This window comes from Pocillopora damicornis, chromosome 9 (genome assembly GCF_964200805.1).
Source record: "Pocillopora damicornis chromosome 9, jaPocDami1.2, whole genome shotgun sequence".
Taxonomy (NCBI): domain Eukaryota; kingdom Metazoa; phylum Cnidaria; class Anthozoa; order Scleractinia; family Pocilloporidae; genus Pocillopora; species Pocillopora damicornis.
The window spans coordinates 4010168-4036566 of record NC_142678.1 but is presented as its reverse complement, the minus strand read 5'-3'; the positions used below and the strand labels follow the sequence as shown (position 1 = coordinate 4036566).

Below are 26399 nucleotides of genomic sequence, written 5' to 3'. Positions count from 1 at the left end.
CCAGAATTATCATCCAGAGAAGCGTAAAATATATCAAACAAGAAATCATGATCAATTACACGTTTTTTTTAATTAAAAAATATTATCCAGACGCCAAGGCAGCGTATTGAAAATTTTGCTTAAACCCCACCTCCTTCCCCCTCCCCCCGCCCCCCCTCCTTCCCCCTCCCCCCGCCCCCCCTCCTTCCCCCTCCCCCCGCCCCCCCTCCTTCCCCCTCCCCCCCCCTCCTTCCCCCTCCCCCCCCCCTCCTTCCCCCTCCCCCGCCCCCCCCTCCCCTGAACAGACAATAATCATGCAGCCAATCAAATGCGGAATATATCTAAATTTGGTCAGTGCAAAAGCTATTGAATTTCTTGCCCTTTTGAATTTCCTAGAAAGGAGAAAGTTCAGATATATTATTTAGGAACCACGATTGAATTTAAAAATGAGACGTTCCCAAATGTCTGCTGGCATCGACCTTACTTCGTTCGTGTTTTTGGATAAGCTGTAACCCCCGAATATCTACCAACAATGTATTTCGCTAACAATTTCCTTGTATTTATGCTCTTGAGTGACTTGTTTTTCTTGAAAGATAGTGCTTTTGATGTAAATGTCACGCATATCAGTTATTGTGGGCTTGCCTAGTTATATAATGACTGCATATGATTTAGTTTTAGCACAGTCATATTGTAGTGAAAATTTCTCAGTTTTAATGTGCTGATTGCATTACAATAATCAACTTTGTGTAACGCAGTTGAGCTCTACAAAACTACAAACATGAAATTGATATCATGATCAGCACAAAAATTTCCTGTAAAAAGGAAATTGTAAATACGAATCATTTCTCTCGTGTTGTAAAACAAACCGGCTCAATAGAGCAGGGCTCAGAAAATGCTGAATATGAAGGAGGAAGTTCGTCGGCAGTAGCTCCATTTTGCTTAGAAGAGGCTCTGGTTCAATGCAAATAACAAGCTCAGAAGGATTTCCTGAATGAGTTTTTGGATCAGATCTCAACAGTCTGTAAAGCATGTACATCCACAAACAAAGTAAGAATAATTCACTAGTGCACGCAACCTCCCCCGATCGCACCTCCACTCGAGTTTGTAAAGGAAATCGGACTCCTACTAATTGTTTTCTCAGCTTACCTATGACGCTTCAATCTGATCTGAGGGAGAGTAGATTAAGATTTGATACAATTAAGAAAAAAATGTTGATGTATTGGCTTGCAACAGACCAAAACGATTTGCAAGCATTTCCGGAAATATTTCTGGGGAAGGGTGGTGAGCTAAAACAAGAGAAGATTAAAAGACCAATTACGGTATCTCACTTCAAATTGGAATTTGTTTTGGCAGATCTGGAATTTGGAACGTTGATTTCAGTCACTTAAAGCGCCAGAGCAGAAGACATGTATCCCTTAATGCACTTCGCGTGATTTGTATTTAGCAGATAACGAAACCGTACTTGGCCAAAGATAGGGGAAAAAAATGTCTGTTATGGTGGCTGTTAAATAATGACAACACATGAACATAATCAGATCGTAATGAAGATTTATTTAGCTGATTGCATTACAGAGCTCTACAAGATTCTGAAAAGCCACAAGGAATGACAATGATATCATAATATGCCAAAAAACTTCATCACATAAATAATTTGTGAATACAACTCATTTCTTTCCAGCAGAAAAACAAACCGGCTCAATAGAGCAGGGCTCAGAAAATGCTGAATATGGAGGAGGAAGTTCGTCGGCACTAGCTCCATTTTGTTGTGAAGAGGCTCCAGCTTCAACGCGAATAACGATCTCGGAGTAATTACCCGGATGAGTTCTTGTATCCGATCTTAAAAATCTGAAAATTATGTACATCAGCAAGCAGAGTACAAAAAATCCAGCAGTGAAACTTCCCCCAATCAAACCTCCGCTTGAATGTGCCATAGAATTGGATTGCAAAAAGTTGTCTTTTCTGCGGCTCACCTCTTACGCTCCAATCTAATCTATTAGGGAGATTAAAGATTAAATGTAGATTTTTATTCAATTAAAGAAGTACCGTGCGGAGTATTATAATTTAACAATTGGCCATTTCCTGAGCTTCGCTTAAGCAACCGGAAATTTTCCCTTCGATGCCTATCCCATATTCAGAGTTGAACATCTGAAAACCAATTAAAGAGCAACAAAAAAACAGAAACCAACTCGTAACCTCGATATCAAAGCTCAGCATCCAATAAATGCTTAGAACAGATTTGCTTCTTAGACCGTGTAATCTTGTGCGATTTTAATTGTTTCGTCACTGTGGATGATGAATCACTTGTAGACTTTAGAGTTTCTTTTGTTTCCTCTAAGTGAAAATCTCTTAGGTTTGATTTTGCAACTGCTTATCATACCCTTGTTCACAACATCTCGATAGAACACCGCATGCAAACTGTAAAGTCCGCGAATATTTTATGGAATATTTTGATAAGGCAAATACAAGCCCCGTTTTAGCTTCTAAGAAACGAAATCTTCCTTTCTCAGAACTGAACAACGGATGTCTATCACGGAATAGAAGTTGTCACTGTAATCCATTGGCGAGACATGACGAATAAACGCTGTCACATACGGTTGAATTGTGTTCACAAAACGGATTTCGTTTTTCTATCGATAACGGAGAAGTGAACATGATGATATTCAAATTGTAAACTTTAGGTCTCACTTTGAATTGACCAAAGAAAGGGTTATTAAAAATTGAAAAAATTCCATGACCTTCTATGTGTAAGCAGGCTCCAGAACTTTGATCAAAAATGTTATTGTGTTGTGGTTTCTGTTTACTTAGTTGTGTTCTCTGTTGTTAATGAAGTCGTTCGCTCTTTTGCATAACGTGAACTTGCTTAATCTTTTGCAGCGGATTAGTAAGAAAGGAAAAAAAATGCAAGTATATACTTTAAATACAGTTTAGATGGATAATTAAATCCCTCTTGGTTAAAGAAGAGTTAAATATTCGTTAGACTTCAACTCGATATGTCAATTTGATATTATCATTGTTATCAAATAACAATGAAGCTTTGACAAAATATGCCTCAGGTAACAAAATGGTCACGAAAAGCTTTGAATAATACTTGTTTTCAACGGTTTATATAGAAGATGTATAATAATACTTTTGTTCAAAATCACACATTTCGAGTTTTGTTCCATGTTCTGAGAGTAACTGTTTTGGAATTTACCGAAAAGGAAACTAGTCAAAGGGCATGTTGCGTCTATGAATGCAAACGCTGTTCTCAGTCAATTTTCTGTGTCCGACGTTATGAACAGATTGAGGAGGAGGTGGGAATATGGACTAAGAAATCAGAATTCAACCTTTATTCGATCTCTGAAATCTGAAAGTGCACAAAACTCAACCGAGGATAGAATGAGATATGAAAATAAGTTTCAATTAGATGATAATGTACAGTATTACAGAAACGGAACTTTCCCATTACAGGTAATGATATAGATCTTAACGATTTTAACTGCCCAATTGAATCAACTCTGGAATACTACTCTGCGATATTTGTTTTCTGAATAACAGTCAGCAACATCACAAACAGAATTTTGAACCTCGCCACATTTATTTACTCAAGCGATGTATATTTCAAACGAAAGCTGTTTTCCCATGTCAACGAATATATTTACTCATTACATCGATTTTTAGCTAGATTCCACGCTTTAGTTGGAGACATTTCATCAGTCCCTTAGCAAAGACATTTCTTAACATACTTCATACATTTCTTACCTTTTCTAGGAAGAGGCTGGCAATGTAATTCCGTGTCCATACATGAAACAAAGGGTCTCTCAGTCGGTCGGCCAGACCTGCTCTTGATAGTAAGACCTATCCCAAATTTGATCCAGATGACAAGAAAAGGATCACTTATCATAGACCTTCTTGATGTTTTCTACTAGAAAAAGCAAAATGAAATTGAGATCTGGGTAAGTAGAACGTCGACTGCTCCAAACGAACCCTCCAGTAACGCGATGAGTTTGTCTCGTACAACTAGGAAATGGGAAAGCACACTCCGACATCCGTCAGAAGGAGGTCATCTCGGGTAGATTTCCGATTACGAAATCCGAGCTCGCCCGATGTTGTCTTCTTTCACGCGCCCAGCAAATCAAGTGATAACCAGCTGACGAACATGCGCGTCTCAAAATGTCAACAAGACTTCTATTACATCCTAATGAATCTAACACGCAGAGTTGTTAACAACTGAGCAATTAGAATTTGAGCTTCGTCTTTGGAAGGTTTCGTTATATACATTTTTTAAGACAAATGATTGCCGCCGAGACTGAGCTGTTAATTCCGTGCATACTTAGTCTCTGGTTTAAGTGGAGCGCTTGCACAACCCCTTGGGGAGTATCAGGAATACAGACCAGTTTTCGTCACAGAACAACTGATGACGCAACACACACACCATTTTCAATCCAAGATCATTTGTCGGAATTTTTCTGATTATGGCTGTTAAAACACTGAAAAACCCGTATCGCTTAGAGACAGTGACGTTCAAACTTTCCTAGAAGGGAAAGAAAACCAAAAAACGACGTTTCTATCTTCAAGAAGCTTCGGGTGATATCAAAACCGGTACGCATATAGGCAGCGGTTTATTTCAAATAAAGCACTACTCAGTGCAGTCAGCAATGATTTTGTTGTTTGCATCAGGGACAGAGGCTAGTCGTTAACATGACTGTCAACTTCTTCCGTTAAATGTCTGAAAAATGTTGTCATGGTTATTAAGATGAATTTGTCCTGCGATGCTCAGCTCTTGTTAAAACTATCTATGCATTACAATGAGTCATACATGTTACTGTCCACCCAATGAGATCCGATGTTTCGCAAAAATTGAGAGCAAAAGTATGTTGTTCTTGCTGTCGAACCATGACAATGATGGTCAACTCTACCAAACCAAGTCCAGTGGAAAACATCATATTTTTTTTGGTCCAACTTGCATTGCATGAAATTCGATTGCGTGAACTGGAGTTTCTCTCCCCTCAAACTATGTAACGAATGATCGAAGAAATAAAATAGCTAAGCTCGCCTTCAAAACAAAAAAGAAACATTGCGGCTTTTAATCATTGGTTACGAAATAGAATTTCCTTTGATGACGACATTTGATGTGAAATTAAAAAATTCTCTATAGATTCTTTGCTGTTTCGAAGTATGAAACTTTGGCCGGTAGTCTTATCAATATTTTGATTAGAAATGCGCAGGACGCTGAAGAAATAATTTCCGCACAAGTAAAAAAGATATTAACCTGCTTTTTATATACTCAAGCTTCCACTTCGCCCTCCCCCCTCCCCCCACATTTACAACACTACAGTATGGCTCAGAGAACATGGCCATGAACCACAGAAACAACGAGAAATGGAGTGTCTCCTGGCTTCCAAAGAAGTGTGATTTCTTCATGACGTTTCTTTGGCCTTAAAGGGGATAAAAAGATTTAGCATTCAAGGAATAGCAGACAGACTAAGGTAAGAATCTTAATCGTTTATTCAGTAAATATCATCAATGATGCAATTGTTGCGGAAATTTCAACATTCCCAATGGCTAGGAGAATGCTAATTATTCCCCAGTCGATCATAAAGTTGAAATTTGGCTCAAAAGTTGAAACATAGAGTGGTAATCAAATTATTTCTAAGACACTTTGGGATAGGCTCTCGAGAGCCCTCTGACTTCTACGTTTTTTTCGGTTATAATCGTTGCCAAATATACTCCTGCTGGTTGAATAAAAATTGCTCTCGAAATCATTTTGTAACAGTATAAATGAGAACAAATTGAAGGACGAGCACCAAAAAACTCTTCACTAGCCTTGTGTCGGCTTACTGAACACTGTGAATTTACAGCACACTCCTAACGCACTTTCAAAGTTGGATAAATACTGGGATGGTCTCTTCTGACGCATTTTCGGTTCAGAGGTATGTGAGCACCATTCAAGAGAAAAACCAGTGCAGGTCAATCAGTTTTGAAGCAAAACACATCTTTCGTCGTTTCTTTGTCAGCATAAGTTGTATTTACTGAGTCCAAAAGAGGATCACTTTGATTAATCCGTGATGTATGCAATTTTTCATTGTTAAAAATGACACAGAGAGGATATGGTTTGGAACTTAGGGCGGAGTAAAATTATCACATGGTTATATTGATAAAAAAACAGCCTAAAAGATCATTTCGATGCAAAGATACTTAAGAACCTCTTGATGACTTGCGCCATGACGCGAGTGAGAACTCTAACCAGATTAGCATGAAATTGACGTTGCACTCGGGTTTTATCATTGATAACATTTCATTCAGAGTACACCGCGGTCAAACGACATATACATGGAAAATTAAGGTTATGACTTTCTCTTTTTAAGTTTTGATACTTTAAATTTGTGCATCAACGTCGATGGAGTTTTTGGAGATTCAATAAACTTGTTTAATTCAAAGTCTTGTGGATTGCGTATCCCTACTGCGCACAATGCTTTGCGCACAGGTTGCGCGCTCCTTAACAAAATGGCGGCTGCTATTAGGGCCTGAACTCGCCCTCAGTTGATTTGTCATTTGCTCGTGAACGAGCTCGGTGATCCCCTTTTCTTTGGTAGCAATATTTAATTTTTGATTTTTTCACGAAAAATATATTTTGAAGAGAAAGAAAGCTATGGGTTTTATAACTCATGGTAAAAGACGTGAAAATCTTCGTCTATGGGTTGTTGACTAAAGGCTCCATCCATTAGAAGTTTGAACGCGGCAGAGGGTAGGAAAGTAAGCATATTCCCCTAACTGATTAACTAGTTCGAGCATAAATCGATTTATGGCTAGAATCCTGGTTCGAGTCTTTGTATAGCTTGTAATAGGCTATCGCTTACACCATGTTTCGCTCGCCCATTTTTTCACTTTTCCTTTCAAATAATTAAGTAGTTAGGCAAAGGCTTGTCCTTACACAATTTTAATTAAAGAAGCTCTACAAACATTTGACTTAATTCATCTCATATGTAGCGTTTTCAGCTTAACTCTAAGTATGCTATGTAAAAGGTCAAAAAGGTAACTTTGGATAGATCTGCATTGATTTTCGAGGCCTGGGTTCATCCCCTACAGGAAAACCAACACACACATATGATGATGGCGATGAAAACCAAGCATCCCGACACCGACAACCCGACCGTGATTTTGTATGAGCTTTTGTCAGTATCTGTATCTGAAAAGGAGAAGAAATATGATAAGCAATCAAAACATTTGATCCAGATCAACTGGAAAGTCATTTGAATGATCAGTTCAGTAGCCGCTTTTCAAGCAATAAGATACATTTTTCAAAACATTTTAAGAATTTAATCTAAAATGTTGAACTCAGAGAGAACTGAAAACTTTGAGTTGTCGAAATAAATTTGCTAGCTAATGCATTTAACCGGCAAAACGTTTCGTTGTACCTAATTAATAGGACAGCCCTTAAATCAGTTCCCTGAAGCTCAGTGATCGAACTTTAAAATCCACGATCAAAACATCTAGCAGCTGTATAAAGAAAAGTATTGGCCATATGATAGCAGGAGCCAATGGAGATTGCACCTGTGGTAGCTGTGGTCTGAGCATAGTAAACAAGCAAGGTAAAGAATAGATCTACTTTGTTTTGAAAGGAAGGGGAGGTGATTACAGTTTTAGTGCTTAACTATTAAATTTTGCAGGATTAGTTCTTCGTGATAAACTGTCTTTCATGAAATAAAATTTCGACCGTAATATGTCCCCCTCCCCATTCACAATTTAAACCGTCAACTGTTGGAACAAATTATGTTGTCAACAGTCATGCCTACCCCTTAAGATTCTCTCATAAGAAAAGCTGGATTCGAAGCTGCTATTTTCTTTGGCCAGGTCATCTCTTAAGGTAGCTACCAGGCCCTTTAAGAAACGCATCGCTTATAACCATGCATACATTATATACTTAGTGTATGGTCTCGATGGAAATAGCTAGTTTTGTTTTCCTCGTCTCGGGAAACATTGGGAATTCAAGAAAATGAACGACACTTTAAAAACATGTTTCCACAGTTCTTCTGTCATCTTCAGTTCTGAATAATACAAAGTACAAAGTTGAATTTAAATTGTGTAACAAAATGCTGATTGGACAAAACAAACAATAGTAATTAACAGAACAATGTATGCATTTACAAGGAAAGTTTTAAATTAAATGAAATTATGAATTAGATTCAATAAAATCTAAATTAAATTAAGTTATATTAAATTAAATAAACTGAAGAACTAAAGACGACATTCAGACATTTTGGAAACATCAGGACTCGAGAAAAAACAAAACTAACTAGTTTCCCGAGGGAACATAAGTCAAGTGCTTTGTCATATATTTAGATTTTCCCTTAAACAATCACGTATGGCAAAAACAAACGTGCTGTTGTATTCCAAGCGCGGGCTACAACGGCGCAATTGGCAAAAAACAAGGATTCGTGCGCGAAAAGTAAAAGTAAATGTTTCAACACCACATGCGTCACGCATTTAAATATCGCAAGAATGTTTACAGACTACTTACCTCGATTCTTCGCTAGGATTTTCCAGTTTTCCGTCTAATTCGGATTCCTCACCACTAGAGATACCACCATGCTCACTTCCATCGTCAAAAATCACCTCTAAAGCCTTAGCTACGCTGTATCTCTAGCGTTTCGCATCGGACGCCATTATCGCAGACTGAAATCGTACGCAAATAATTTTCGGATCGGGCTCCTGAGATCACGTTTGATGGTTCGGAGCTAAAACTCATCATGTGATTGGCTTAGAATGTTTATATGCTACAGCCAAAATTTCAGAGCGATCAGATATAATCCGAGAATTTCCGAAAAGGTCAAAGTAATCGTGCAATTTTGCACGATCGGCCCCAGGGCTTCTTAATGGACCGTTTTTGGCCTCAAAGGGCAGAGCCATTTCGATCCAGAACATTCAACATTATCAGCTCTGTATAACTTGCAACTCGAGTAAGCCAAACAAGGTTTCCATTTAACGAATAAATGAATCAATCAAAAAATCCATACGTACATCAGCTCTATTCAAATACAACAACTTATATACTTTCTGCTCAACTCACAGCTTTTACGCTAAAAATCTTATTAAAAGACAAAAGCTTTTATCGGTGTCACAAAAAGTATTTTCCTTCAGTGATGGATGGTAAATTTCGATTGCGCCGTTTCTCCATCGGAAAAAAAAATTGCATACCACGAGACAAACTTCAGAGAGGCCGAAAAAGCCTCATTTGACAGGTGGTTGTTAGGAGATTTGGCCGAGGGAGTAAGTTTCCGGCAAATCAGATCCCAAATCCAAAATCGGGTCTGTCGACCTCGCACTGATTCCGAAAAAAAATTCCCATAATTCCGTTTCCCCTGAATTTTAGCTAATTCTTATTGCTGGCCATGCTAGTGTAAACAGATTGCTCCCTTTCCCTTCCACGACAGCTGTTGTGTTCAAGGACGCTAGGTAATTATTAACAAACAAAGCTGTCTACTGTTGGTCATTTCTCTGAAAAAATTAATATATCGGGTTCTGTTTGACCCAAAAAAATTAAGTGGCCGTGGATTTAACTTGCATAGGCATCCCGTCTTTCTGAAGTAAAACTCATTTGGAAAGTTGAAAGGAATCTAGGTGAAAAATGTATCAGACAGTTTAACAATTGTCTTGTAGAAAAGGTATTTTAATGAGTAATTATATTAAACCGGTGATTACTGTAAAGACCGTGTAGAAGAGTTAGAACTCTTTATTCGATCTGAACTCCTCACTGAGACCAGCATAGGAGGCTCTTCCCAACAAAATTGTTCAGTTGATTGTTGAGTTCACTCGCTGAAGGTATGATGTCATATTAATGTATTTCTCGCTACTTTGAGGAATTAAAATAAATCTATTTGCCCCAAATAAAAAAAATTTATGTTCCAAACTTTGCTATATTGTTAATGTTTAACTAAGGTACCAGGTTCATTAGTACTGAAGGGCAGGAGCCCATTAATTATATTTGTAATGGGTTCATTTTAAGGGTCAAACCCTAGGGGGAACAGGGTCACAGCAATCGAAATTGACTGAGCAACAATCACAAGACTATCTGGCGACTTTAAAAACAATGGAATGTTCTTTGCGCAAGAGCCGCGAGTTTTTATTGAAAATTGCTAAGTCTCCAGCGATCAGTATAAGACTTAAAATATTTGGCGAGTTCGTCCTATTTGTCTTCAGACCTAACACTCTCGGCAAATTTTACCCTCCTCTTCTTTTCGTTGATTTGCTTACGATTTTTCACGATTTTTATCCTGCCCTCGCCTTTGCGAGAACTCAACGAATTAAAAACGTTAATGACTAATCATTTAAGATTTAATTTTTGACAATAAATCACAAACTTGTGTGGTTTCTATTTATTACAGTTCTCTTGTAAACAAAGCTCGACCTAGAAATCGACCCAAATATCAACATACGTATATTTTCATACTTCTGCACATTTCCAAGGAGACAAATCCAAACTTTCCTGGTATGCCTCACTCGACACCCTCTTTCCCTTGTTGGCTGAAGTTTACGGGTTCGTCTCTAGCCCCACCTACTCAAAGATTTGCTTCGCAGGTCCGATGTGCCCCTTTAAATTTAGGGAAATCCACTATACGATGATCTTAATCCAAAGTTGCACTTTACGCTGACACCATCTACTAGAAGTGCAAGGCTAACTCATTAAATACACTAATTAGGTGGTCAACCAGCATTGTTGAATAGTCCTTTCAAAATATAATTGCCGGAAATTGAAAATGACACACAGCAACGCTAGGTTTTCCAATAAAAATTGATATAATTGTAGTTGTAAGCCTCCTATTGGTCAATATTGTTCACTTCCCTCGATTTCCTTGTACTTGAGTCGACATACTGCAATCGTATTTGCAAAAGCGGCGGAGTTACGGCCCACGTGCTCCTGATTAAATTCACCAATTTTCTCTTGCACCTTTTGTAGCTGATTATCTTGACTGCAGTGATTTAGTTACAATTTGTTTGAATGTCAGTAAATGTCGCTTTTATTTTCCGGATTTAAAAGAAAGAATAAGATTCAAGAACCTTATAAAAATGTCCACAGAGGAAACCGAGGTAAGTATATTTGTTCCATGTAACTTTTTTCCCGCCAGTGGAAGAAAGCCTTGTAATAGTTTCCTGGCCTGGTTACACATTGGTTAATTCCAGAGATCTTTGAGAGCTCATCCTTAAGCGCGCATGTCAGACATTTTAGGCGGGAAGCGACACAGCGGCAAAATGAGTGCGCATGCTTTTAACGCGCGCGAAAATTTACAAGCAGAAAGAAATAGGAATATCGGTATTTCCATAGCAACGCTATAGCGGCGATGTGGCGGCATTGTTAAATTTCATATTGTTTGTTTTTATTTCGCGGGGATAGGCCTTAGCATCAACAGATAGGGTTCCCATTTTCAAGAAAGTTTCTTTCGAACCTGCTCTGCAACATATCTTTCCCAAAAAAAAAAAAATTGGCCACAGGTGTCAATTTTAGTATTGAAGTTGAGCATTCTTAACATGGCTACGAACTTCGTAAGCCCGTGTTATTGTTATGGCACTTGTTTGTGTCGTTTCTTCAGCAAACCACACGGCGAAAAAGGTTTGTTGTCTGAGAGAAAAAACACGCCATAGCTCTGCTCGTACAGGATGAATAAAATGCCTTAAACACTGAAATGATAAAAGGAGGAAATGTTGTGTGTGAATTTCATTATCAGCAGTTACGAAAAAGGACCAACATCTGATCGTGCCCACTAACTTCGCCTTTTTCCACTCAGAGTGATACACCCATTACCACGAGACTGGAAAAAGTAAGGCTTATTATCAATCAGGGACACGGTGGTGCACAAGTTTTCGGAAAAACGTCAACAAAACACTTGCCACGAAGACCACCTATAAAAAGTCAGGAGAAAAAACGTTAGATATATTGAAAGGCTGTCATCTCTTACTGCATATTCTAGGTTTAAAAACTTCATCCATTTAAATAATAAACAATAAAATAAATGATGACATAATTCTCACCCTGTGTGCACGAGAAGAACACTAACTTAAAGAAAAATAATCATACAAAATGGAGATGGAGTGCTATGCAAAATTCAGCTGGAGTGCAACCAGACTCCATGGATGAACAATGTGATTAACAAGTTGTAGACAGTGCAGCTAGTTGAACCTATTGTAGACAGTGTAAGTAGTTGTACCTGCTGTAGACAGTGTAGCTATTTGTACCTACTGTAGACGGTATAGATAGTGGTACATGGTACCCACTGTACAAAGTTGTAGCTACTGTTATACAACGATGTGTCTTACATAACGGTTCCGCGGAATGGCTCTATGGTGACAGAATAATACAGCCTACACGAACAATCTTCAAAGTCACTCTATGTTGTCCTACCATGCAGTTTAAACCGCGTCGCAGAAAGATTTAACAGATAGTTTATGGCGAATATCATACTGTGCATTTCGCTAATGACAATGATTTTTCTACGAAGGAGAGTCAAATTGTGGACACCCGATTCCCTCGTGTGGATCGTTTGCGCTGCTTGCTTTCTGAAAGGGACTTTGCATCGCTGTGTGGTTTATCCTGATTTAACTTAACAGAAATCAGCTTACCTTACATATTTACTACAAAGATTTTATTGTTATGACCTTTCTGATTTTCTTTTTATGAACTAAGCCTCATAGCCAATCTTGTTATTTAAAAACAATTTCATGCTTGCACATTTACTTCAGGTGAGCCATTCCAATCATTTGAATTCCGGACCCAACCGACTGACTTGTCGAGGAAAATTACTCACGCTCGTGGTTCTGCCTGTGTATTAATGGTAAGCTATGATGAAAAATTTGCTGATCTTTAGCAAGTATGCACAAGAATCCATACTCATAAACACGTGATATCCGCACTTAATACTTTTAATTTATAGTCATAAATTGGTTTAATTAATCCTTCATAAGGCACGCACATTTTTAAGTTCAATGTTTGTGCATCGCAAAGGCCAACTGCATGCAGACCAAGACTAACACAGATCAATAAATCTCTTACCAATATTTGGAGTTGGATTAATCTTTTGTAGCTTTTTTATAGGATGAAGATGAAGCAGATTTAGGTGTGGAATTTGCAAGCGGCGGAGATTTGGAGAAAGTATTTATAAGCCCAAGTTCCTGTACACCAACAAGCAAGGAGAACGGAAGCATTAAAGAAACACCTAAAAGTTCAAAAAAGGTTTGTGCCTTTTTATATCTTGTATTGATAACCAATCTCTATACTCCCACAGAATAGAATTTAAATTCTAGGAAGTGGAATTGAGTTGTAAAATAAAATTCAGTGAATTACTTGTATCTCTTCATGAGATCCCCTCCCTCCCCCCCTTGACCATTGTTAGATAAACATGCTAATTAGAATAAGAAAGATGGTCAGTTCTGAGCACGGTAAGAAAAAGAGAAAGTTTTATTTTTCGGTTTGTGATGAGCTTGGAACAAAGAAAAAATTTTGTTTGCCAAAGTGGAATTGAACCTAGGGATTTCATGCCCCGATGCTCACCACTGATCAAGCCACAGAGACTCTATGGTGAGCAAGACCCATTACAAAGTTCATTTAAGACACATTTTGCATACTGCGAGGATCAGCAAGCTATAGAAGTAAAGCATTGATTGGTCATTTTACAGACATTTTGGTGCAATGCTTTAAATAATGAATTTCTTGTATTTTCCTGCTGAACAATGCTGTGCTCAAGGTAATCTAACCTAATTTTACTTAGGAATCCTTGCTTTCAGGCATAGATTGATTCTTTCATTAACAGATCAGTTCTTTCTCAAATTATCAATTTCACATTTTCCTTGCTCTAAAATACAGTGATCAAGGTATATGCCAGAGGTGCAAAGCCTTTTTACTGAGGAATCCTCACTGTTAGGTAATGATTTATCATTTTACAGCACATGTAGGTGCAATGCTTAAAAAAAAATTTTTCTTTGCTCTACAATACTGTGATCAAGCTATATGCCAGGTCTGCAAAGCTTTTTTGTTAAGGAATCCTCACTGTTAGACATTGATTTATCATTTTACAGCATATGTACAGTGAAGGTGCATTGCTTAAAACATGTTTTTTTCTATGCTCTACAATGCTGTGATAAAGGTATAAGCTAAGCTAAAGCTAAGCTATTTTGCTAAAGAATCCTCACTGTTAGGCACTGATTGATAATTTTTACAGCACAGGTTGGTGCAAATTGCCTGAAACATATTTTTCTTTTTGCTCTACAATACTGTGATCAAGATATTTTACAGCACATGTAGGTGCAATGATTGAAATAGTTTTTCTTTTATCTAAAATACTGTCATCAAGGTGTATGCCAGAGGTGCTAAGCTTTTTTGCTGAGCAATCCTCACTGTTAGGCATTGATTGATAATTTTTGCAGCACAGGTTGGTGCAAATTGCCTGAAACATATTTTTCTTTTTGCTCTACAATACTGTGATCAAGGTATATGCCAGACATGCAAGGCCATTTTGCCAAGGAATCCTCACTGTTAGGCATTGATTGATTATTTTACAGCACGTGTAGGTGCAATGCTTGAAACATAATATTATTTTTTCTTTGCTCTACAATACTGTGACAAAGGTATCTGCCAGAGATGCTAAGCTTTTTTGCTAAGGAATCCTCACTTTTAAGCATCAATTGATCATTTTACAGCACATGTAGGTGCAATGCTTGAAATATATTTTTCAAAATGATTAATCATAGATATCAAACTTTGAGGGTCATTTCTCATTGAAGCAAGTTAAATGTATAAGTGAACGAAATGAGCTATTAGCAACTTTCAGTTGTAGGGGATAGCCACAGAAACAAAGTTGTGTTAGGCCTGGGAAGGTTTGGTGTTTGCAAGTTTACATGTATGTCTTTTCCAGTGCAGTCAAGTACTATTAATAGTGAATCAACTACTAAAGAAACTGTTGCTGAGGAAGCTTGTATTTTATCACACATTTCTCACAAAGCATTTCCCTTCCTTTGATGTAGTTTTTAGAGAACTACTTAACTGCTTGTATGAGAGGTTTGTGGAATTAACCCTTTACCTCCAACATCAAATTTGTAATTCTCCTTACTGCCAACCATACAATTCTTAGAATGGTAATTCAGAGAATTTAGTATTTGATCAACTAATTATTCCCAAATTGACATTTTTCTTTATTCTCATTACTTATTTGGTTGATATTGTATTTATATTGTAAGGAGAAATTTTGTCTTGGTCACTCATGGGAGTTAAAGGGTTAAGGAAGGGATCAAACATTCATTTACCATTTTTAGAGCTCTTTAGTCAGAGAGTGTATGTGTTGAAAAATCATGGTTAGGCATTTTAATGCAATGTAGTCGGGATTCTTTTATCTTCATGGAGTAGGGATTGTCCACAATGACAAAAAGGAGATAATGTATTGATTTCAGAGGTGAATAGGGGTGATTGGCAGCCAAAATAATAGACTTCAATGAGGCATGTGAAGTTAGGAAAACCAAGGTAGAAGTAATTCCTCCTGGATCAGAAAGAGCTGGACTCAAAACATGACATAAACACATTGATCTTGCTTTGTATGATGGTCTGTACGTCCCTTGGTCAACTTTAGATGTTTATAGCTTTGGTTATATGGCAAGTACAATTGCAAAGACTAAGAAATCAGAACCAATTGATAAATTAAGTCTGACTTGTATGAGCAAATATAAGCAACTAGCATTTGAGACATTGGTGAGGAACCTTCACCCTTTAACTCCCAAGATCTTACTAGAAATTCTCCATACTGTCTGCCATATAGTTCTAGTGATGTTAGTTTGGAGAATTTGGTATTCAATCAACTAATAATCCTGTAATTAATGTTTTTCCATATTCTCATCTCTTGTTTGCTTGATATTGTACTAATATTGTAAGGAGAAATTCTGTCTTGGTCATTCATGGGAGTTAAAGGGTGAAGACTGTTATTGCCTTGTAAGCTGTTTAATTTTTCAGATTTGATGCATACAATATGCAATGTACTTTTGAATATGAGTAGTCACATGTTATGATTTGTATAACAATTACCATTTCAGTGGTTGAATATACATTGTGCTAAACAATTTGTCAATAAATATGCTATTATTTTATTCAGCTTGTCTTGTTTTTGTTACCTTAGGTGGAAGATTGGATGTATTATAAGATTTCAACTTCCAGCACATGTGAGTATAAAACCATATTATGTAAAATACTTAATATTAAGGAAGGATATTTAAAACAGCAAGTAAAACCTTACTCATTTAATTGTTTGACTACTCTGGGCTGCTGCATAGCCATTATTAAACTCAAAATAAGTGGGATGCATAATATTTACAGATTTTTGGGGTTTCCAGAGGTCATTTTAAAGGTTAGGCTATTTGGGAAAATTTGTTTAGGTGGGGTATCCTATTGGAAGTCAACAATTCTTGTGATATGTGTGTTAAAAGTGTTGAATTGGCCATATAATTTTTTATTTGATGTTCATACATTGAATCATCTTTTTGTACCAGAGATTAAAGATCAAATTGTACTGGTTTTAATAAACAACTGAAGATACTACAGCAAAAAGGAAAGAGACCTCAATAAGAAGTGTTTACAATCCTACCAGGAAGTGTTTTCTACTGAAAGAGACCAGAGACTCTTTTAATTTTAGAGCAGATTATTGAAAATAGAAAAAACAAACAAACAAACAAACAGAAATAGCTGTGAAATCAGTGTTTGCACCAAGTAAAGATATGCTATTTACTGCATGTAGCTTCACTTTTAATGCCTGGCTGTGTTGTCACACATTTTCCTTGGCCGCAAGGTACAAAACAAAAATAGCTATCAATCATAAACTTGCCAATGTATACAGTTGTAAAAATTATTTTGAATTGTTTGTTTTGGTCATTGATAGCCAAGGGGAGCATACATGTATCTTTTTGGATATAAGGGACTTTTTCCAAATTAGTCTAGTTGATCACTCAGCAACCTTTTAGTTACAACTTTCTTCTTTTGAGACTTTGTTTTGCTCATTTTTATGGGGTTAGTTGACTCATTTTTTTCATTTTTATTATTTTTTTCTTTTTACAGAGAACAGCTTCAATTGATGATGCATTTTTGAAGTCCTTTCAGCCTCAAATTACGGCCATTGGTGAACAATTTGATTTTGATAAACTTATTATCAACTATTAGGGCATTATTCTATGCAGCTTACCACAACAAAGCATTGTAAATAGCATTGTGGCTTTGCTGTCATCATTTTATATATTCAATATGTGGTGGATAAAGACGGCAAAGCCATATTGTCTTTCCTAGAGCAGGCCCTAATGGGTATTGGCTAAGGTCATACTTTGTTGAATGTCAGCACTTTCTTTAACCCTTTAACTCCCATGAGTGACCAAGAGAAAACTTCTCCTTACAATCTCAGCACAATTTCAAGTAGAAAAGTGATGAGAATAAAGCAGAATTATGATCGAGAGGACTTTAAGTTGATCCATCACTAAATTCTCCCAAATAACATCAAAAGATTGTATGACAGACGGTAAGAGGAATTACTAATACGATCTTGAGAGTGAAAGGGTTAGTGAAATTTCAGAATTGGAATCATTGGTAGAATTTTATTTGTAATATTTGTACAAACGAGTTAAGTTAAAATATCCGTCTGTACAAACGTAGAGCATCGACAGCCAATGAAGCCATTCATTTGACCATGATCCTGCCATCGATCTTGTTTAAACAGTGCACCTCAGATCTTGTTTACAGATTGGTGAAATCGAGATAACCCTTTCTTGGTTCCCGTGTCATGGTTTTGCTAAATCGGCTACTCTCTATCTGTTTATATCATCTTAATTCATCTTTCCTGGTTTTATTGACAATTATTTCAACGGCCCCGCTTGGTGCGTGACACCGATTTGACCTTCTATTTGCTACGGAACTACATTGCGTCATTTGTCCCTAAAGCGTCTCGGCTTCAGACAAGGTCGCGGCATTGTGTCTGCAGATTTATTTCGTGAAACTTGAAAACAAAAAAACATGAAGTTTATTTTCAATAATAATTAGAATAAACAAAGGAGGAGATTGTGAGTTTCTCGCAATAGCCTTTTAGGGTATTTGGCGGCGAAACTATTCTCAGTAAATTGCGCTTATTTCATGAATGTCACACGAAAACGGCAATAGTTTACCCAGAAATAAAATGCGCTAGTGTATCCTAGTTATAGTTTTTGAAATTATAATGTTCAATGTTTTCGCTTCAAGATAATTATCCGTCGCTCGGAAAGTTTTTCCGCAAAAGATCTCCCGGCTCAATCACAACTGTTTACATTAAATTTTTATCTCTCCGTTTGTCGATTTTGGTCAACTGTACGTTTCTCGGTTTAAGCTATCCGTTTTTGGACTTTCGTCAACCGTTTAAGGTTTCGAGCTAATCGTTTTTAATTTTGGTCAACCGTTTAACAGTGTTAGTCATCCGTTTTTGGACTTTGGTAAACCGTTTAACGTTTCGTGCTATCCGTTTTTATTTTTGGTCAACCGTTTGAGGGCCTAAGCCATCCGCTTTTGGACTTTGGTCAACCGTTTAAATTTTTTGCCAACCGTTTAAGCGGTTATGGAAACCGTTTAAACGCTTGAGTTAGGCGTTTAGTATCCGTTTAAAACCGTTTTTCTAGACCCTTTAACGGAAAAGCGTTAGTGTCCGTTTTCCCATGGAGGGTCACGAATGTTCAATTAACATTGCATATTCTCAATTCTGTGGTTTTATAGCCCTTTCACAGCTGTTTTATGCACATACATTGTTTTAAGTTTGCCAAAAAAGGTCACAGTTGGAGAATGCAAATCTTTACATTGTCAATAAACCATTTTTCTTATATATATATATATATATATATATATATATATTTATATAACTATTAATCATCACTTAAGGGATTTTTATGTTATTGTTTTTGTTGCTAAGTATTGAATAACGAGTGTGAATCAAATAGATTATTGGAACCATCTCATAGGATGAATGGAAATTGATTTTAGCCCAAACAAAACTGTTATAGAGCTAAAGGTAGGAGTCATTCAGACTTTGTTTGCATTGCTTTAGTCACAGGAGGTGCTTTCCTTTTGCCTCAGCAGGGGCTAAATGAGTCATCCTTTAAGGGCATTGTTGGCCTAAAATGTACAGATGCGAAAAAGCTTAAATGGGGCAATTTTTATATCATACCAAAAACAATTTTAGTTCTGTTTAGAGGACTGTTTTACATAATTAAGGCCCCAAATTTAAATTTTGTTTGCTTTGACCATACATTGGCCTAATTGGCCACGAGATAGAGGCCAATTTTCGCTCCCTCTAAGGTACGAATTGTTTCCAGAAAGGCTGATTTGGCCATACCATTTTGACCTCTTTTAAAAGCCAAAACTACCCCTCATTTTCCCCAAAACAGCCCTGTTATGAAGTCGTTTGGGCTGTCCCATACAGGGTCATTTCTGCCCTTTTTTGCTAAGGCCAGAACAACTCATTACCAGAAGGGCCAAATGAGCCCCCAAAATAAGACTATTTCACTCACCAAAATGGCCCTGTTTTAGGGGCTGAAACAGATCCTTTCGATTTACCGTGTAGAAAATGATGTGTTGGAAGTAAAAGTAATAGAGTAGTTACTTCCACTCTGAAAAGAATAGAAGTTGATTAAAACACATTTGGAACATGACTGTAAGTATTTTGCTGTATGTCCTGGGTTTTTGCTTTTTATTAAATAGTTACACAGTGACACATAGTTCTTTCTAGCCTAAAAGCAAGCGGAAAACGAAACCTGTATGAAAGAAAATGGAAATCGTAAACCTCAAAACACTACACAGTAAACCTTGATAAGTGTAAGTAAGTAAGAGTAAACATTGTAAACTTTGTATACTGTTTTATTAATTTTATTATAATTTAATGTGTATAGTTTGGTCACAGAGGAAAATAAAGCGAGATCAAATGTTGGTGGCATGTCAAATACTTTCATCTGCAACTTCCATTAAATAGCCGAGTTTGCCCAAAGAGAGATTAGCAATGATGTACTTTGGAAATCCTTAGCGGTCGTAAGCCGCTTTGAATAAGCTAGATGTAAATGACCCGACGCATCTCATTACTTCAGATTTAAAATATTTACTGCAGAACGGCTTTAATGTGCCGATTTATGAATCTCTATGTTCTGACTGAGCCCATGAGGTCGTCAGCATTAGCTTGGTGATCTTTGAGATACAAATACGCAATAGCCTGTTGAAAGTTACGTTCGTAGGACTATGATATAACTTAGAATGCTTTTGAGAAAGGAAATTTCTTAAAGTATATGGACAGGCAATTCTAGCTGCGCTTTAGAACATCATTGTTTGAAAGCATTGGTTGTAATTCACCCTTTCCAGAAATTTGAAAGGAAACACTTGGTAAGCTACTTCGTCAAATTAAAGTGTTTTTTTCTTTAGCAAGAAAGGAGGGAAGGTTTAAACATTTTTATGGTACTAAATTTTATAAACATAAAATTCGGTGCACATCTAGCGTGCATGCATCAGGATTAAAACTTGATGTCTTTTAACCCTTTAAATCCTAAAAGTGATTAACATATAGCTTCTCCCCTATAATGTTCATACATTATCCAGCAAACAGGTAATGAGAATATACTCAAACCTATAAGGTGGAAGTTGTTGTCATTATCTAACACCAGTTACTCGCAACTACCTTACCAAGAAATACGTAGTAGCCAGAAAGAAGAATTAACGATCAGACATTGGGAGTTAAATGTTTGAAAGCCGGCCTCACAATCTCTTCTCGAGATGACGAGCTTTGCTCACCAAAAGAATTTATGCAAATGCGGCTGAGGCGAATCTGAGATCCGCCTGGCAATCATTTACTCTAAGAGAAGAACTAAGTTCGCGCCCACAGAACGATCGAGGTGTTGCGGATGAATTTTCAGTAATTACTTTTTTGGCTCTTTTCGGCGTCCGAATTGCATGGCGAGAGTAACCCAAAACCTCAATGCAGACCTATCTTGTCATAATACGAATGTTTTCCAGATAGGGACACGCGTTAACGTCAGCTTCACTCGCGTGCTAGCATTTCTCAAGGTTAAACCCTCGCGTGGAACTAGCAACTCAAGTTTACTTTAAAGCGCACAATGCAAGCCAAAGAAATTTTATAATTTGACTCAATAGTGGAAATTTTGTTTACAAAGGATAATAAAGGATCGACACCGACCTAGAGCGTCAGCTTCACTCGCGGGGAGTCAACCATTTTCTCTTGCCCCTTGCGCATCATAGAATGCAAATTTGCTGTCACACTCTATTGATACACACAACTCGACAGTCATTAAGAGTTGAAAAAGATGAAGTTTTTTACCAAAACCATGTTTTCCGATTTTTAAACGCTAACAAAAATGTAGTAATGGTATGTCCACTCCGCAAACAACAGCAAGCCCTAACCGCGATGCGAACACTTATGGATCACACAGCGCAATAGAACTCATTTTGTTTGTTTGTTCTTTTTTCTCCGATAATATTGACCTGTAAAGAAATATATAACCGAGTTTTTTTGTACCTTCCGCCGGCACCACATAATTGGCTAAATGCTAAGGAAGTAATATACTTTAAAGAGATCACTTAAGGAGTAAAATCTTACTGAATTTATTTTTCCTGCTGGGGTTTCCTGGCGCGCCGCTGCGAACACAGGTAACCTCATGTATTAGGGTGCGAGAAAATAAAAAAAGACAAGTAGAAAAAGTTCTTTACTCACAAATCTCTTTAACAATCTATGACCGATTTTACATCTCGTGTCTGAAGTTGATTTTTAAGCAAGTTGAGAGCAGAGTTGGAAATGTAAATGCAATTTAATACGTTGCGAGAAGAGGTATTTTACTCATTGGTAATTTTATTCCTAAATACGTTATTTATTTTTAATTGAAACATCACGGGGTTTGAGGACAGACACCACCAAGGCAAACACAACATCGACGGAAAAATTACCAGTCAACGGAACGTGCACTTATGATATGTAATTAAGTTAAAATTGGTTGGTCATCTCAACAGGAAAACTATCTTTTTTTATTAAAACAAGCATTGCATTGAAAAAAAGGAAAGGTTTTGTCTTCAAATAACAACAGCCCAAACAGGACTGACTACCCAAGAAAGACAGAACCAGGTGAAAAAAAGGGAAAGGTTCTGCCTTCAGATAACAAGAGCCCAAACAGGACTGACTACCCAAGAGAGACAGAACCAGGTGAAAAAAAAAATTAAAGGAAAGGTACTGCCTTCAGATAACAACAGCGCAAATAAGATTGACTACCCAAGCGAGACAGAATCAGGTGAAAAGAGAGGAAAGGTTCTGCCTTCAGAAAACAACAGCTCAAATAGGATTGACTACTCAAGAGAGACAGAACCAGGTGAAAAAAAGGAAAGGTTCTGCCTTCAGATACCAAGAGCCCAAATAGGACTGACTACCCAAGAGAGACAGAACCAGGTGAAAAAAAGGAAAGGTTCTGCCTTTAGATAACAACAGCCCAAATATGAGTGATCACCCAAGAGGGAAAGAACCAGGTGACTCCAGAAAGTTCAGGTAACTGACTGAACCATTCTTGACACGTCCTCTTCAAGTCACTGGGGAACTCGTCATCCCAACCTAAACCCAGTGACCACGTCTCCTCCATAACCATCCTGGCCCTAACTGTGAATGGTACTAGCATCTGTAATGGGTCAAACAGCATGGCTAGTTTCTTTAAAAACCCTCGCTTGGTATAGACAACATCCTGCGGCGGGTTCAATTTGAAGGTAAACATATCCGTCTCAGCATTCCATTGCACTCCTAACGCCTTCATGTAAGGTAGTTCAGACTCCTCAATGTTGACATGCGCTACACGATCTTCCACAGGAACATCTCTTAGTACCTCTGGCCTGTTACTACACCAACGCCGTATTTTGAAGCTTACCTTGCCAAGCAGCTCTCTTAGCTGTTCTCCAGCTTTGATCGCTTCATCCTCCGTCTCCAATAAAGTCATAATGTCATCCATGTACATTTGTGATAGGATAATGGTTACTGCTAACGGGTAGTTATCTCTGTTATCTTCTGCATGTTGTCGCACAACGTACTGGGCTTAGTAAGGTGAAGCACGATCACCAAACATTCATCTCATCGCTTCATAGACTTCGGGAGGTTTTGAGAGGTCTAGGCCTCGCCACAGGAAGCGGTGGTACCGTCTGTCTTTCTTCGCCATGGGGAGTTGTGAGAACATTTCCGTCATATCTGCACCAAAGCTGCCGGATTTCTGCGGAAACGCAATAGCACATCGAAGACATCTTGCTGCAGTTTTGGCCCAGGCAACATAGTATCATTAAGGCTTACTCCGCCGTATCTGGCTGCTGAATCGTACACTATCCTCACTTTGGTAGTCTCTTTGTCTTCTCTTACTACAGGAAAATGAGAGAGGTACCAACTTGCGCCATTATCAATTTCTCCTGGCTCCAGTTTCCGGATGTAACCCTTGGCCTCATTTGCTCCCATCACCCGACAATATTTCTCAGCAACGTTCGGCCTTCGTTGTAAGTACTTCTCAAGAGAGTAGAGCCGGTCCTCAGCAATAGTCCTGTTGCAATACAATGGCGGTTCATCGTCCTGCCATGGAATTGCCACTTCATAACGCCCCTTGACATAACACCTTGACTCTGCCTCCTTGCGCGTAGCAAGTACCTCTTCTGCAGTCAAAGGCTTGTTTTGATTAGTGATCCCTACCACTTCTTCATCCCACATCTTCCGCATTAACTCGTCAGCCCTCATTTCCGGAGTAAAGGTTGTATGGAATGTGTAGACATGGTTAGCAGTATTACCCTCGTTTGCTGTTTCTGAGACATGTCTAGCAATTGTCCATCCGAGTGGTGTCTTTACCCCTACAGGCTCCCCACTTTCCTACGCGATGTTCAAGTGGTAGAGGAAGTTCTTCATAATAATCACTTCCAAGCAGTACATCGACTTCTCCATGCTCGACTGGCTTTTCTATCTCTAAATCACGAAGATGGTCCAGTTTCCTTGCTTTGGGTGACTAGTCAACTGCTGTCATTTCACAAATTTTGGGGGTTGTCCACAGAAATACACTCTTCTTAAGACTCCCATCTATACTTTCTAGGCGCACAGTTACAGTTTTGCTATCTGTCACAATTGACTTTGCTCCAAAAACACCAACACGTAGTGGTTTACGCTCAGCGTCCAAACCCAATATATCAGCGATCTCCTCCTTAAGGTAGGACGATCCAGAACCACCATCAAGAAAGGCGTTTGCTCTGATCTTAATTCCGTATTTCCCTTCCAGTATTGCGGGTATCATCTGCAGGGCTACTCTCTCGGGGCGTGGTACACTTTCTTCAGTCACTCCACAGGTCGTATGATTAGTTTGCGTACCGTGTCTCCTGCAGCTGCTTGCGAGGGATGGAATGTCTCAGCCGCTGCATTTAACTGTGCCAGCGCTATGACCGCATGAAGTTGTGGGTGATGTCTTGGCACACACCCTTCGACTGGACATGTTCCTTTTAGCGAGCAACGTTCAATTCGATGTCCTCTTTTGAGGCAACAAAAGCACAAACCCATTTTTTTTGCTAATTCCCATCGCTCATTTACATCTAATTTCTTCCATGTCTCACATAATGTCAGTACATGTTCTCCCTTGCACACAAAACATTCCACTTTTGCTCCTGAATTTGCATGAGTGTCATTCCACACATCCTTCTTTTTCTTGAACCACTTGGGTTTGTTTGAATTTGCCTCGGGTTTCTCTTGTGCAGAATTCTCCTTAGTACTGGCCAAACCAAAAGCCATCTCCTGGACTTGAACCTCTGTTCCTAGCCACTCAGCAAGGTCGTTAAGGTCAAGTTCCTTTGGCTGCAGCTCTAACTTTCGCCTGCTCCACCTAACAGCAATTTTCGGAGGTAACTTTGTAACAATCTGCAGCATATTAGCTGCTGCTCGTAAATCTGCTTCATGGCCATAAGTCTTCAGTGTTCTCACAATGGTGTGCAAGTTGTCAACAAACAATCTCAAACTTGACGTGTTTTCATCCTGAACTGCTGGTATTGCCAGAAACTTATTGATCAGTGACTTTGAAATAAAGGCGGGGTTTCCAAATCGTTGAGTTCTCTCTGCAATGGCTTTTTCATACATTGTTCCATCAAAAAACATCCCTGCTATAGCTTTTTCCGCAGTTCCTTTGACTGATGCTTTGAGATAGATCATTTTCTGTGTTTTGGAAAGCTGTTGATCATGCACTAAAGCTTTAAACATGCCATACCAGTTTGGCCACGCACAAGGATCTCCATCAAATACTGGTAAGTTAAGTTTAGGGAATGAAGTCATCATTGCTGACTTTGAAAGGACAGACTGTGAGAAATCCACCAGTCTCTCTTTGCCAAGTAAATGCTTAGAAATGTCAGTCTCTTTCTCTTCATCCGTTTCCTCCTCCTTAGGGCTCACTGTTTTCAACCATTTCTTAACTTTCTGTTCGGAGTCCTTAATATTATTCATGGGTACATCTTCTTGCTTGACCTGGGACGTTGTCTTAATCTTTGCATTTTCCTCTCCCACTGGGTTATCCTCAAAATCTTTCATGCCATCAGACAAATTATATTCACCTAGCTCTTCGTTTAACAGCAGTCCTCAATTTCCTTCCTACCTGCCTCGTGTTTAGCTTCCTGAATTACAAGTTTTGCTTCGAGCTGAGCTTTCTGTGCTGCAATCTTAGCTTCCAGTTGAGCTTTCTCCTGAAGCTGCTTGTTCTCGGGACACCGTGAAGAGGTCGCTTTGCTGCTACTTTTCTTGCTTTTGCGACCAAGGCTTGTGATTGAAGAGTTTTCGGTTTGTTCCGTCCGAATTTGAGGTGCTTCTGGCTCGATGAGAGCTTTTGAGACCGTTTCACTAGTGTGAGTTTTGACTTCACCATACTCAACAGTTTTACAATTAAGTTCCTCTACAAGTGCTTGGGACTCCAATAACCATGTATCTGCTTCCTGCAGTTCCTCATCATTACCACACAAGGCTTGAAATTCTCCATGATTCTGGATCAATAGATCCCATGCTCAATTTAGTTGAGTACATGCAAGCTCAATTAACTTACGGTTTTTCTGTTCCTTCAAGTATTCCCTTATGATATTCATCTTCCGCGTCAAATTTCCTCGCATCGATTTTCTTCTGTTCTTGATTGTCTGGAGCTTGTTTTGACCGGGGACTTCAGTTTAATCGCTCAAATACCGCGGCAGGTTCCTTTCACGTGTCACGATTTCACTTCGCTCGTCCACATCTGACACTTCCACATGCGATTACGCCGATTTCTCCGCCATGCTTCGATTCTACGTATATATAATCCAAAACCCGATTTGATTCTCCTGTATCCGGCTCGAAGGACCACTATGGAGATTCTTAGGCGTGGGAAATTCTATTAGGGTCCCAGTTTAAAAC

General features: G+C 38.3%; 1 protein-coding gene, 2 long non-coding RNA genes and 1 pseudogene across 5 annotated transcripts in view; 1 reads left to right on the top strand and 3 right to left on the bottom strand.

Moving 5' to 3' along the window:
• Nucleotides 1-1504: 1504 nt before the first annotated feature.
• On the bottom strand, nucleotides 1505-4551 carry LOC149039689 (uncharacterized). The gene is made up of 2 exons (XR_016179989.1): nucleotides 3721-4551; nucleotides 1505-1969 (listed from the first exon to the last, which is right to left on the bottom strand). It is a non-coding gene; the product is annotated as an uncharacterized LOC149039689 (long non-coding RNA).
• Nucleotides 4552-6882: 2331 nt separating this feature from the next.
• On the bottom strand, nucleotides 6883-13141 carry LOC113666306 (uncharacterized). Its single transcript, XR_016180001.1, has 3 exons — nucleotides 13004-13141; nucleotides 8480-11856; nucleotides 6883-7147 (listed from the first exon to the last, which is right to left on the bottom strand). It is a non-coding gene; the product is annotated as an uncharacterized LOC113666306 (long non-coding RNA).
• LOC149039677 (uncharacterized) overlaps nucleotides 12310-26399 on the top strand; it is a 108947-nt gene continuing 94857 nt past the window's right edge. The window contains exons 1-4 of one of the 3 annotated variants that reach the window (XR_016179973.1): nucleotides 12311-12785; nucleotides 13046-13528; nucleotides 14437-16152; nucleotides 17042-19909. Coding sequence is in view for 1 of the 3 variants with exons in the window: in XM_089183401.1 (XP_089039527.1) it covers nucleotides 12783-12785 (3 nt within the window). In the remaining 2 variants the exon portion in view is untranslated. Of the gene's footprint in view, nucleotides 12786-13034; nucleotides 13529-14436; nucleotides 16153-17041; nucleotides 19910-26399 lie in introns of those variants that run through there. The other 2 variants (XR_016179974.1, XM_089183401.1) reach the window with 2 other exon arrangements.
• Nucleotides 23086-24279, bottom strand: LOC149039688 (uncharacterized; annotated as a pseudogene).